This window comes from Pholis gunnellus (assembly GCF_910591455.1).
Source record: "Pholis gunnellus genome assembly, chromosome: 9".
In the NCBI taxonomy this organism is placed as follows: Eukaryota; Metazoa; Chordata; class Actinopteri; order Perciformes; family Pholidae; genus Pholis; species Pholis gunnellus.
The window spans coordinates 4,973,372-4,988,029 of NC_136535.1; the positions used below are offsets into that span (position 1 = coordinate 4,973,372).

Consider the following 14,658-nt stretch of genomic DNA (forward strand, 5'->3'; position numbering starts at 1 on the left):
GCAAAATGACGTCATCTTTAGCCCAAACATTTAGTGTTAGCTAACGTTAGCTACCTCGACATTGTGATATTATATTGGCGAACAAAAAGATAGTTTGAAGGCAGTTTGCATTCTTTTAAACCATTTAAGTAATGAACAGTACTTTTTTTTAACAAACCTTTATTTTCAACCACGTTCAACATTTGGCATATGATGTTTTGTTATTACGGAATCCTATAAAATATTTTATTAATATAGCAAATGTTGTGAAAAATAACAAAAATACAGACACGATAATACATGAAAAAAAATAGTCAGGAAAGTCTACATTTGTATACCCAGCATACCTAATTCAGACCAGACAGCACTGTGTGACAAGAGATCTGGACAGAGTGACATATTTTCGAGTTTAGTGATGATGATGGAAGTCTTCTTTCATATCAACAGGTCCTAGTTTGAGTCCCCACAAATGTAGCCCAGGGTTGTGCATTTTTTTAATGGGAATAACAAATTATGGGAAACACAATGACACTTATGACAGTCTGAAATTATTTAAAATAATTTTCAAAAAATGAGTTTCTCTGATCCCATCCAGGATGATCAAAGTTATTAAAAAAATAAGTCAGTAATGAAAATGTCATAACACACATATAGCACATAATCAAGCACCTCCCAAATTGAATTGTCTGTTGTTTATGTTCCTTGATGCATTCGTGTGAACTCGCACTTCCTGTTTGACATGTTTTACCAGGTGTGTCACAACATGAATACCAGGTGACTCAACCTTTCCCAGTTTCATTTTGCAATAGGCTAGTGTGTCTGCGTATACAGGTGAGTTTTTTTTCTTTGGGCGGTGGTGGTAGGTAGTAAGTAAATTGAGAAGGATATGTGTGTGTCTGCCAGAGTATCTGTAAGTGTGTGGGTGTGTGTGAGATCACAGTACGCAGAGTACATGTTTGCTCAGTAATCTCTGGCTGAACCTGTCTGTTAGGTGTGGGCTGGCTGGCACTGACTTGCAAAGGTATGACGAGAAAGCACAGTCCTGAGAGAGGAGGGGAACTCTAACGCTTCTGTGACGGGAACTCTTCATTTCTCACAAAAATAAGCGGGGAAAGGCACACACAGAAAGACCTGTACAAAGGACAGTGGAAGAGGAAACCCGTGGGAACGAGGAAAAGCTTTTTTGGAAGGACAAAGACAGAGACAAGAACACTTCAGAATGTGAAATAACCCAGAGGAGATTCTTCTACTGCAGTTCGATCAATGGGTCTGGGATTCCAATGTGGCATTTCAGGCTCTGGGATGTACAAGATGTTGCTGTGTTTCTCAGCATCACATTATATATGTGTTACCTAGGTAAGCATTCCAACACATGTACATAATTTGGACTTCTCCATAGAGCTCATGTATTGGATTATTGTTTAGCGAGCATGCCTATATGCCAATCCTATATTTGTTTAGAGCTAAATAGTCAATTCTGTACACATGACATCTACTGCACTTCTGTCCTGGGAGAGGGATCGCTACTCTGTTGCTCTCCCTACGGTTTCTTCCTTTTTTTTCCTTCCTGGTAAAAGTTGTTTTTGGAGGAGTTTTTCCTGTACCGATGTGAGGGTCCCGGGACAAAGGATGTCGTATGTGTACAGACTGTAAACCCCTCTGAAGCAAAGTTGTGATTTTGGGCTATAAAAAATAAATTGAATTGAAAATAGGGTGAGGGTCCAGCCCTTTCAAAAGGATTTTTAAATTGAGAACCTGGCAGGAGTGCAAACTGGAGATGGAACTTATAATATTTTCTCACTCTCTTCGCCCTACCAGGGGTAAGTAGATGAGCAAAGCACAAGTCATGTACACATGACTGTGCACATGTAAACACCAGATTGTCCTGGTTCGCACCCGAGTACCAAGTACACCAAAAGAAATCTGAATCCCAAAGAAAATAAGAAGCAATAGTGCAAAAGAGCAGTAACTCATGTCCTTGCAAATGGAAGTCCAGCTGCTCAGAATAACCACGAAGAAGCATCTTTTGCTTTAAAAAAATGAAAGGGGAAAAAAACCGTTCTTAAAATTAGATTTAAATATAGATTTTCCCACACAGAACCCTGGTAAGAATTATATGTCTGAAAAAAAAAGCTTTGGTATTGTCAGGTGGAATTCTTTACCTTAAGCAAACACACCACAAGCACAACCAGACCCCCCTCCCCCGAAAACTCCTGTGGAAATATTTGATGAGGGGCGGCCAGAACAGACAGGAGGCCAACTCAAATTCAAATTGGTGAGCCTCAGCTTGTTTGACCAGTTTTATTCCTTCATTCCAGGCATACAATTTGAAAATGAAACTCACATAGCAGCACATTTCTGGGTTTAATGCAAATGAGCCACTGCGTTGGCCAGGAAAGGTAAAGGTGTGACCGATAACAATCATCTATCCATCTATCATATCTTGATATGTATTTATCTGTTTTTCTTCTTCGCACTTTGGAAGCCGGAGCCATCTCCATCCACTCTCCCCAGAGGAGCCTGACCAGGTCGGTGCAGGACGATGTGTTTTTCTCAGTGGACGTTACCTGCAGTGAGGTACCCACCATACAATGGACCTTTATGTCGGGAGCGGTGAGCCGCACCATTGGGACTTGGCAGCCGAGGGTGTACACCAACATAACGGTGGATTACGTGAGCAGAGTGCAGCCCTTCGACAATGGCTCGATGGGCCTGTCGGACTTGCGGCTGCAGGATGCCGGATACTACGTGATCACCGTCACGGAAAGCGCTGGAAGCAGCAAGGATACAGGCTTTGTCCTGAAAGTGAACGGTGAGTGGGTCTGGGCTTCTGCGAATGTCATTCTTTAAGCAAATAGATAAGAGTGCAACGTTTGAAAAAAACTAATTTGACTGCATTTTCTTTCGCAGCCTAGAGTCACAGGTTTAAAGAGCCAGCATGTAGCTTTTGGCAACAGTGGAATATAATATTCCCTATTATTTTGTCATACGTGTATAATTACCTGAAACTAAACATTGTAATGTTTTCTTCAGCTTAGAATAAGCCCTTCATATCTAAATAGAGTGCTTCAGGAAGTCCTGTCAAGCTGGACAAGCCGTGTTTCTACAGAAGCCCAGAACGGACAAACCAAACACTGGCTCATTTTATGTGGCCCGCGAATCCACCAGCAAAAAATAAATTAAAAGTTTAAAAAAAATAAAAAATACATTTAAAGTTAGACTTGATAATACAAATATCCCCATAGTCGAAATTATGAGATAGAAAGTCAAAATGATGAGATACTTAGTCACAGAAAAAGCTCTTTGGCTGGTTACCCTACATTTGACATGGAAATGTATTGTGAGTAGCCTACATTGAAGACTACTTTAAACGTGGCTTTACAACACATGAAATACTTCACGTGGGATTGTGCAAACGCACCCTTGAAAGGATTTTAAGCTTTGAACAAAGTTATTAATAACTCGTTTGACATTTGCTATTTTCTTTAAAAGTTTGATAGAGTAATGTGGGTTTCTTAACCCTAAATTATAAATTATAAAATTAAATTTATACAACTGCATGTACAATATTTTAACACTTGAATAAACAATAATCACATGCAGAGAGTTATTTACCAATATGTTAGGAGTAGTTACATTACACAGTCTTACATTTACAACCGGCCCTTTGAGGGCGACCATGATGCTGATGTGGCCCAGAGTGAAAATGAGTTTGACACCCCTGCTCTCAAGAGTTTCCTTTTGCGTTTTTTACGTAACACGAAGGCCGCCGTAGTTTCAGTTGCTCCTAAAAGTAGTGTTACTACGGTGAGGGCGGCCTCTGAGAGAGGCGAACGGCGTTACCTCGGCTTTGCCCTCAGTCCGCTCACGTTTACCGCAGTCTTGGAAAGGGGAGTGAGCGGAGGACACATTCATGATGATACTCCGGTATCTGTGGCGGTAGTTAAAGTCCAGAGTCACATTTTGAATATTATATGTGCCTTTGAGATCTTCAGCTCAAGCAAGTTAATCATTAGTAAACAACCTGAGCAGGATTTTAGTTCACAGTGTTAAAAGGATGACACATGGAAATAGCTATATGTGTACTGACTGTAAGGTTTTGTTATTGGTGAGCATGACATAAGAATCAGGATGCTTTTATTTCTTTTGACATCAAACACAGTCTCCTGTGCCTCCTCTCTCCTCGCACAAACTGGATTCCCAAACGTGTGTTTTGTGTTTGCATCTCTGGAAAGTAGTGTTGTGCACACGCTTTTTTTTTTGTCACAAAAAGTGACTCCTGTGTCCCTGTCCTCCAGAGGTGCTGTATGAAGATCTTCAGTACCTGTCCGTCTCTGCCTTGGCACTGGCCTGTTTGGCCGGCCTTCTCATGCTGGCCATGTGGCTGCTGGACAAGGCCTACAGGAAGATAGTGGCATGGAGACGCAGGAAACAGATGCCAGGTAAGACCAGGATGAAAACAATCAGCCTGTAAAGTGCATGGCCGTTTGTGACCGACCAGTTTGTACGAGACACTATGTTTGCACATAGGGCCAGAAACTTAAGGCAAAAAAACACTTTTCATTTTGATGTTTTGAGCTATTTTGCTTCCGTTAACATTTACTCTTTGACTGGTGTAAAGAAAACATGCAAAATACACATTTAGTTGTTTCACATATTTAAACATACAATTTCAAAAAATGATTGTCTTAATGTAAGTAATAAACTGGGGAAGTTTCATGGTCATATCTAGAAGTTCAAAATGTTACCCTATAGATTTGTCTCCCCATGAATAGAAGCACCTCCGATTGTCTGGTATCGCGAGACTTTCCCATTAAGATCAAACGCTCACAAGTAAACGTCCCCTCACTACTCGACTAACTTATTACAGCAGCTTGGGTAAATAAAAAAGGTAGGAAAGTATATGGTGGCAAGTACTGCTACTTTTCTAGACAGTAGCAAAATGCTTTTTTAAATGAGGACATTCTATGCTGGATCTTGGTTTTAAATCATATAAACTTGTACATACGAGAGGTTTGTTTGCCCTGGAGTTTACTTTCTCACTGCTGCATCGTTGTGTGAAATGCACAGACGTGGCTTGACGGGCGTGAATGTGGGTTGTGGTTATAAATTGCATCTCAAAGTATGGGTGTGTCTGAGTACAAAGGTCTCACAGTTCTATTATAGCTTTGTTACATCAGCGTGTTGTGTTAAGTTAAATCCTCCTTTCATGCAGAAACCGACGCGACAGAGCTGCAGCGTCTTTGATGGACGCCTCGCTGAGCTTTGGACCGGACAGGAAAACAAACCGGAGACTGTTCATCCATTTTTTTTTTAAGTTAGGTGTGTATGTGAGGCTACATGTCTTATTTCCTTTTTTTTTAGCTGCCCAAGTTACTGACAGACAGGAAGATGGTATGCCACTTATGAAAGCGTGTACCCAAGATGTTTACATTTGTATTGAACACGCATGCTTTTACTGCGCACTGCAGAGGACACTGGATTGAATGTAAATATATCCCTCATCATGACACTGGAAAACAATACATACTGTATTTATTGTCAAAGCAAAGGAATTGTGTGATTTTGTTTTTAAGCATATGGCCTCTTCACTACAATCATCCAAACTTGAATCTGGCATTTTACAGTAGGTGGCCTGTATCAGATGTCTGATGCAGCGATAAAAGATGGAGAATCATACGACTACTTTTTGGGCTTTCAGGGTGAAAGAATAAACACAAAGACGACCGTTACTCATTTTAAGAAAGTTGAGCTAAAACCTCAAATGGTTCTTTCTTCAGACTATGAGGAAAGTCACGTTTCTCCAAAATGCTGATGTTTAAATAAGACATTTGATAAAAAAATAAAGCAAGACTACAGAAACACATTCCTCACAATAAAAATACCTGGAAGTCCTTAGAAAACCTCTAATTCAAATCCTTAATGTTATGATGATATGACAAATCGGCATACAGTAAATACATACAGACTTAACGTTTTATTTTGTATCTAATTAGTTGGACACACTCTACAACATCGCATTATCAAAAACAGAGCAGACAACAGACACACAGGTGGAGGTGGAGAGGGGATTATGGCAGTATTCAAAAAGTCCATGAATTGTATGGAAAAAGGTGTAAGGGATGGAAATGTCACATTTGACAAAGAGGCCTTTGTCATGGCTGCAAAACTCTGTCCAAATATCTCTCTAGATGCTCTGTGTTTGGTTATCCAGTTTGCCGCTCCGCTGAATACAAACCATGGCTGTGTGTGTGTGTGTGTGGGGAAAGGAGTCCGCGGACTGGCCGGATCTAAGGACAGGGAGTCAGCGCGGCCATGAGGAGCTCCATCTTGTAGACAAAGTTTCGTCCCTCCATCTTGCTCCAGTGGACCTCTTTGCTCGGCCCCCTGAGGTGGCTCCACTTGGCGTCCTGGATGACGTCGCTCTTCGGCAGCTCTTTGGTCTGGCTGCGAGGGAACTGGACCAGGACTTTGCACCCGCTCTCTGGGCCGTTACGCACTGAACAGACAGAATGGATACACACAGGCGATACATCGGTGATCCGCTTATGTTAACACATCCATACTTAGTCGTCTTGGTACATTGAGTCCATGAGGATATTCTGTATTACCGCAGTAGGATATTATCTCAAGGCTACGTTAATTCATAATGTTGATGTAATGCATTCCAGGAGTTGTATTTGTGGGGAAGTGTTCGCTTTCTTAATAATCCCTCAACTTGTATGGACCTCTTTTTGATCGAGTGATGTCATAGCTGAGACTGGGTGTTGCAATGCATGAGTTGCTACCCTTGTTTTTGAAAAAAAAAAGGGGAAAGTTGGGCCTGAAAAAGCAACAGTTCTCATCTCTGCTGCGATGCATTTTGGTCAACTAGGGCTAACGGTGGTGGCGAAAATTGCATCACTTCCAATTCTCATGCGTTTCTCCCCGTGACTGTTGAATGTCAGTGCACTCTGTTGAGTCTAGAAGGAAATCCCTGTTGTTTGTAAAAGAAAATACACCATAATAGCCACAATAAAGCTTCAAAAGTAGCTGATTTTTAACACCTTTCAAGATGGATTCTCTGCAGGACTTTCTTAAGCTAGAGGAGAACTTCCTATTTGGATGTTTGCGACACTCGTCTCACCTGAGATGGCGTACTCTCCATTGGGAGAGGCGACGGTGACGGCGGAGGCATTCCCAATGCTCTCCACTGGGCCCAGGCCCACATGGTTACTGAAGCTCAGGACATGCCAGCCCATCACTTTGGCCAGCTGCTGGACAGCGTGCACCTGATGCTGCGACATCTATGAACGTAGAAATACCATTGTGGGAAAATACTGTAATAAATACTGCATTCAAAACCTCGAAATAAAACTATGCAAGTATTATCAGCTAAATGTACTTTGAAGTATGACGAGTAAAAGAATATATTGTACAGTAAAATGTTCCCCGTCAGTGTTTTACTATTATATATATGATGTTTCTGGATTAATATTACTGCTGCATTCATGTGTATGTTGCATTTTACTGCATGTGTTTTAACTCCTCTATCCACTGTTAGTTTAATCTACATCAATGCATCATATTCTATAAGATCATCATATGTTTCTAGCGTCTGTCCTGTGAGAACCTCGTATCTCTAACAAAGATAAACAGTCCTGTTTTCAGCTTTGTGACGATGCATTTTCCAGCTGATCCAAGAGGCTTTTTAAAGAGTTCTCATTAAGGAACACTTCATCCTTCAGTATAACACAAACATTTACACATCAGGAGATACGTGGTTTTCACTGGACAGGACGGGGATGAAAAACTGTCATCTGAAAATAAATTATTTACCTCTGAGATGTAGTGGAGTAAGAGTATAAGTAGCTTCAAATGGAAATACTCAAGTTAAGTACAAGTACCTTGAATGTGTATTTAAGTACAGCACTGGTTACATTCCACCACTATTTATAACCAGTACTGGGCAACATTTAACAACCAAATCAATTGTGCCTCACTGTTTTAGGCCCAATACGCAACAGGTCCACACACACACACACACACACACACACACACACACACACACACACACACACACACACACACACACACACACACACACACACACACACACACACACACACACACACACACACACACACACACACACACACACACACACACCTTCCAGTGAATACAGATACAGCCAGCCTCCACCAGTGTGGAAAGTTTGCTGTACGGGAACTGATACCTGTGAGAGGAGAAAGTCCTGCAGTTCCTGTTCCTGGTGTGACAGCGTGACGACGCGTCCATCTCTGTGCACCACCCTGATCTGCTCAACGCCGATGTTCAGCTGCAGCTGGATGGACCTGAAGGCGCAAAACATGTCAAGCCAAAAATGCGCCAGAATGAAGGACTAACAAAAAAATCCAGAATATCATACTATTTTGTTGTCTGAATTTCACGTCTATGTAAGACTCTTAGTGCTATTTCTAGTTTCATAATGGCAGCAAAACTAAAAGCATGCTGAAAAAATTATTTGCCTCAGATTACAATCCATAGCTTTCAATTTACAGCATTTGAAACGTTGCTAAAGGGCCTGCAGACGTCCACAACGGCTCAGAAATACATTAGCAGGTTCACCCCTGTATTTCTCACATTGTGTCCCACTTCCTGCTCTGGTTGTCCCTTTATACTGCCCTCGCCTCCTCCACTTACTTGCAGATCTGCTCGTAGCCCTGAGAGGTGATGAGCACCTTGACGCTGGACTCGAACACGTCGTTGATATTGGACCAGTGAGCCTGGATCTGGGGGTCCTCTATGCGGCTGGCCAGGCTGTCGATGGTCCGCGCCGTCCTGGTGATCGCAATCATGAAGCAAGTAGACATTACATCCTCAACACCGCCTTAACAAAATAGTTCAAATATTGTAAATTACTGGGTTTTTTTTGGGCAAATAACTTTATTTTCTGGAGATCAAACTATGAGGAGCGAAGACAAAGTGTGCCGCCTTCTGGCCAAACGTGGCATTGTGAAGACTGAGGGTCATGTTTGGAAGTTTCATATCATGTGGATGGAGCTCACTGCAACTGAGCAAATATGACTCATTGGCAAAACATTCATTCATTCATTCAATTCCACTGCAAACAGTGGCATGATAGTTGTGACACCCCCGCCTGGATTTACATACAGTACTTCCACTGGTACTTGCATAGTTGAAAGTGTGTCTGCTCCTAATGTTACTGTAATGTATGTGACACAATGCCATGACTGCCGCTGATCGGTTTTGTGATCATATCAGTCCTCGAATAAAAACCATAGCTGGCACAGCTAAAGGTACCTGCTGCGTAGGAAGATGTGTTTGGCCTGTTTGATGATCTTCTCCAGAAGCCCCTCATTGTGCTGCAGGCTGGAGATTTCGGCCTTGTCGTAGGCCATCGGCCCCGCTAGGCGCATGCGTTTGTGGCCGAAGGGGGCGCTGGCGGGATGCGGCATCACTACGGAGCTCAGCTGCTGTTTGTGGAACTGTAACAGAAACCAGGGATGAATTGATACAATTCAATTGTGAATGGAAAGACTTGTTGGTGGGGGTATTTATCATGGTCAGAATGTGTTACAGGATGTCTTCGAGCCCGACGACGACAAACCAAATAAAAGAAATAAATCATTAAAACATGAGCTCACAGATTCTTCTGGTTCCCAGGTGGGGCTGTCACAACATCAGATTTTCTCTACACGGTTATCGTGGCCAAAAGAATTCACGCTAACGAGAACATTTGACGATAAAATAATAATAATAACACTAACACTTCCTTGTAAGTTTCGTCTCGTTTATGGCAAATGATTTAAACTCAAAATATGAGTGTGGGGATGTAGAGAGATATATAAAAATGATTTAAGAGGCGCTGGATCATTTACACGCTATTATAATATGTGTGTTATTAACATGATATCAATACTACACCCTTATTCCCAGGCAAGATGAACTGAAGTAAACTGTGCTCTAAAATTTGGTTAGATTATTTAGATAATCGTTTTTTTACAAAAACATTTTGCAGTTGAAAAATAAACTACTCTCACTGTGTTGGACAAACTACAGAATGTTGACCCGGTTTCAAAACATATCTTTGGCCTCTCTGTTCTTCTCCTAGATCTGCAATGAGCTAACATCTGTGCTAGGCGGCGGCTTCAGGCGACATGCAGAGTGACTTCGCGCAGCGTTTCACCTCTCTCATCATCTGGTGCAGATTGTGTTCCAGTACGTAAAGGTGGTCGTCTGGTTTGGGTTTCTCTGGAGACGCCCGGTTGTTCTTCTTCTCCCCCGTGGAGTGGCACAGTGAGATGGACAGCTGCAGACCTGGAAGGAAACAAACAATGCGTGAGTACATTTGTTTTATGTCTCCATATAGAAATATAAATCAAAGCCGACTCCAGAGACCAGATGATAAAGTCTTTTTCCCCCAAAGTGATTAAAACGCATATATTAGGAATAATATCTGTACCGGGGAGCAACTGAACTGTGGATGAACTACGAGGATAAAAACAGCTCTTCCAATAAGTTGTTTTATCGTCTTCCTTTGTGTTTGGGTATATTATTTTCATTAAAGAGCAAAAGCTTGTAAACAGCTGTAGGTTGACAATATATGTTTCGGTCCGTTGACCTTTATCGGGTTACCTGACGAATAAGCAGTCTTGTTGTTCTGGAATAATCTTTCGTTCCATCACTTTTCTATTTCCAACAAATACACATGTCATTTGTCCACTTTTAAAATATTGTGTACTAATGTAGAACTATTAGATAGGAGCACAGGCGTATAGCGATGCACTTTCATGTTAAATATGCAACAAACATTCAACTAAAACCCGTCATGAGCGTTCTGACCTGGGAAGGGCTGTGAGATGATCTGATTCTTCACAACAATGTGAGGGATCTGGGATTTAATCTGGACAGCCTCCCTGGACAGCTGGGCGAAGATCTCCTTACACAGCAGAACGTTCTGAGCCGCCTCCAGCTTCACATGCCACTGCTGGGTACCTGGAGAGAAACAAAGGAAGAAAAGACAGAGAAGAGATGAAATGTGAGGAGAGAGGAAATTTCAGGGACATTTCAGGTAAGACATACAATTACATTTCTACAGGCAGAGAAAAGTTCAACGCCTATCGGAAGATGAGCAATGTCATGTCTGTGAATATTGAACCTTACCAGCTTTGGTTTTCGGCGGCCTCCTGAACAAGCTGACGGTTCCCAGATCACCGATGTCTGGAGCTTGTTTCTGGATGGACACCTGAAGACATAAACAGTATTCTACTATTACAACTTTTCCTCTCATGCAATTCACACAAAAATATAGAAGCGAGTGAAAAAAGGGCAATTAATGAACTCCAGCTGCTGATCACCATGAAGTGGACAAATCACAAGTATTACATCAAAACACACATACCTTTCTTCCTATTCACAGGAAAGACTGTATATTGATGGAACATGCCTTCGTGGTTTCCCTCTCACCTTGATATAAGCAGATCCCTCCAAATCACAGGGGATCTGGACATTGAGGGGGCAGTAGTCCTCTGCGATCTTTTTGTCCAGATCAATGTCCGTGTTCTTGATCACCTCAAACGTGCCATGGTGTGGAAAAAGGGAGCCTGCACGGGTAAACGGTCAAAACATGTTTAGCTTGGGAGTTAAAAGTGAATAAGATTAGAATGCTTTCGAGACCTTCTCACCTGCGCTCCGGTAGCTCAGGTCTCCCAGGATCTTGTCTCCCACTTTGCGGAGCTTCCACTGGGAGCGGAGTCGCAGCAGCTCCGAGTTGAAGTCTCTCTGCCTCCTGTTCTCCTGGTTCTCTGCTACTGACTTGCTGAGCTTCTCTGCTCCCTTCAGCAGGAGCTGAGCTGCTGTGCCCAATGATTTCTTTTTACTGATCAGCTGGAACACCTGGGTGGTCTGCTCGAGGGCAAGAAAATAAAGCATTGTGAATGGAAGTAAATATGCGCGTAAAAAAGAGACGGTGCACAGATCCCTTTGAGAAATACAAACATCAGAACATCAGCGTTCTTGAACATTTCGTCAGTGTTGCAATAACACTTGTGTATCATCTGTAGGATCTCTACTCATCCTACTTTAGGGGTTAAAGGGACAGTTCACCCCAAAATCCAAAAGACACATTTTTCCTCTTACCTGTCGTGCTATTTATCAATCTAGATTGTTTTAGTGCGAGTTGCCTGGTTTTGGCGATATCTGCGTTAGACATGTCTGCCGTCTCTCCAACATAAATAGGACTACATCACAATCTGCAAAAAAACACATTTGAAAAACTCAACAGAAATGTCTCTTCCCAGAAATCATGACCCCGTTACTCAAGATAATCCACACAAATTGTTGTGAGCAGTTTCATGTTGGAACTATTTCCTTCCTACCGAACCCGCCAACTCTATCACCGTGCAGAAGGAAGCGTGCGTCTACTCGTGGACAAGAAGATCGTGCTCACTCATTGGCTGGTGTAGTTCGGAAGAAGGAGAATAGTTCCTACATGAACTGCTCACAACAAGGTCTGTGGATTATCTTGAGGAGCCTGGTCATGATTTCTGGAAAGAGACATTGCTGATGAGTTTTCCAGATAGTAGACAGTATTTTTATGCCGCATGTAACACCTCAAGCTGAGTGCCATATAGTCCCATTATATTAGAGAGAAGGCAGACATCTCTACGGCCGATACCTCCAACACTCTGCGACTCGCACCAAATCAATCCAGATTGATAAACAGCACTACAGGTAAGAGGAAAAATAAGTCTTCTTGATTTTGTGGCGTACTGCCCCTTTAAGTGATAGTAGCGACAGTGCTATTCTTCAGCAGTTTACCTTGCCAGCTGTTGGATCCTGAGACACTGGGTCTAAGGCCATGTACTTCTTCTCCTTCACCACGCTGAGCACGTCGTGGAGCACACACATCTCTGTGAGGGCACTGCGCAGGTTGTTACGCACTGAATCCCAGGGCCAAAGAGATGGCTGAAACTTCACCGTGCCTGCGTGACAAAACCGCAAATCAGATTTGATTCTAACTGAGAGGACAAAATCCATATGACTCGTATTATATACACAAGTATATTTTATTTTTAATCCATCCACCTGGTGCAGGGTCATGGGGACTGGAGCATTCTTTATTGAAGACAGGGAAGGTGTTTCAGAAAGATGTGCTATTTTACTTTAATGTGTTTTATTATGTTAATTCTTTATTATAAGATGGTTTGACTTGATAATGATGTGAAAGTCCTTAACTTTCTGGCTGTTACTTTTTTTTCATTAGTTAAATTGCCAAGTTAATGCACCACCTTGATGAGGCCATGCAGCTGAAAACATCAGGGAATAAATAGTTTGTTTGTTCTCATCTGAAATACATTTATCTAAATAGTGAATCAGTGGTGGATCATTCATAGCTGGTGCCAGTCAGCTTTACATAACTTGGCTCAGACTCTAGACACTCCCTCCTCTCCTGAGCACATGTTACCTTCCTCTTCCTCTGGCTCCTGCTTGGTCCACTCCCTGGGTTCGCCCTCGATCCCATCCTCCTCGGAGTCAGATCCCTGACTGAAGTCAATTCTTTGTGCCAACTTTGCCAAGTTCTGGGACATGGACAGAGGGGGGACGTATGTTTCTGTTCCATCCAAGGCCACTTCCTGCACCTGCTTCTCACTGGAAGACTCGATGCTGACCCTCACCGCTGGACCACCAGACATGATGACAAGGCTGATAAGAGGAAGACAAGCAGCGAGATTAAATCATCAAACTGAGACACAGTGGAGCACAAAGCACTTCAGCTCAGTGGTCTGCAGTTGACATATTTTACAGACAATTTGAATAAGAGTAGACCACACACAAATCCACTTGACAAAATGTTGACAATAAGTAAAGAAAAGACCCAAACTAGAAAAACAGCAACATCATACATAACGTTGCATATTTTTAGGTTTTGAATACAGGTATTTTACTTGTGGTGGAGTATTTCCACAGTGTGGCATTGACACTTTTACTTCAGTAAAGGATATACACATGTATTCCACCACTGCTGGCTTGTTTTCTGGCTTTCTTTCCTAAATAACTGCATAAATAACTGTTAATACCGGCTTCACTAGCTGCATTTAATTGTGTATGTCTGCGTCTAGCTAGCGAGACTAGCTAGCGTTAGCCCCTTGCTAATCTCACAGGTTGAATGGAAGAACCGGAGCTTGAAAGAAACGACAACAACATATTTGTTTGTGTATCTATATCTTACCTCAAGTATGCACTAATCTCCCCTTGTATAAACGGTTATTCACTGGAGTTGTGGAAAGTATTCCACGAAGTGTGTCTCTTCTCTCTCCACACAGAAACAACTGCACTCTGCTGCCCCCTAGCGTGATGCTAACGGGTTTAGGCGTCTAGCAGCTGTAGGTGCTTCATGTTATTTACTTTAATTTCGTTTTGATTTGAAAATATAAAACATTTTTTTGTTTAATACAATATAGCCAGGACTATTTATTTTAAACCCACATAATATGGGTAGGAACTATGTTTAGTCAATGGTAAGAAACAAGGGGAATTGTTATCATCACGGAACGGGACGGCGGGCAGTTTAAACCACCGGATATGACGTAGGGGACAAAACCGTTCACGTTTTGTTTTTTTGTCAGGTTGGCATGGATTTCTGTTCATAAACAAAACTCATGAGGTTGATTTCGT

General features: G+C 42.1%; 2 protein-coding genes across 3 annotated transcripts; one reads left to right on the top strand and one right to left on the bottom strand.

Annotated features, from left to right (window-relative positions):
• Positions 1 to 837: 837 nt before the first annotated feature.
• Positions 838 to 7,040, top strand: vstm5 (V-set and transmembrane domain containing 5). 2 transcript variants are annotated; one of them, XR_013767220.1, is made up of 5 exons: positions 838 to 1,335; positions 2,465 to 2,791; positions 4,278 to 4,421; positions 5,195 to 5,301; positions 6,249 to 7,040. XR_013767220.1 is itself a non-coding variant. In XM_079166165.1 (4 exons), the coding sequence occupies exons 1-4, from the start codon at positions 1,260 to 1,262 to the stop codon at positions 5,224 to 5,226; spliced, it is 579 nt and encodes a 192-aa protein (XP_079022291.1). In that variant the 5' UTR covers positions 839 to 1,259; the 3' UTR covers positions 5,227 to 5,530. The 2 variants fall into 2 exon arrangements, 1 of the variants encoding a protein (XP_079022291.1); XM_079166165.1 differs by lacking the exon at positions 6,249 to 7,040 and having other exon boundaries at positions 839 to 1,335; positions 5,195 to 5,530.
• On the bottom strand, positions 5,678 to 14,300 carry med17 (mediator complex subunit 17). The gene is made up of 13 exons (XM_079166164.1): positions 14,213 to 14,300; positions 13,448 to 13,686; positions 12,802 to 12,965; positions 11,667 to 11,886; positions 11,449 to 11,585; positions 11,146 to 11,227; positions 10,825 to 10,977; positions 10,169 to 10,299; positions 9,283 to 9,467; positions 8,662 to 8,799; positions 8,195 to 8,312; positions 7,106 to 7,265; positions 5,678 to 6,478 (listed from the first exon to the last, which is right to left on the bottom strand). Exons 2-13 carry the CDS (start codon positions 13,674 to 13,676, stop codon positions 6,270 to 6,272), a joined length of 1,926 nt encoding a protein of 641 aa, XP_079022290.1. The 5' UTR covers positions 13,677 to 13,686; positions 14,213 to 14,300; the 3' UTR covers positions 5,678 to 6,269.
• Positions 14,301 to 14,658: the final 358 nt, after the last annotated feature.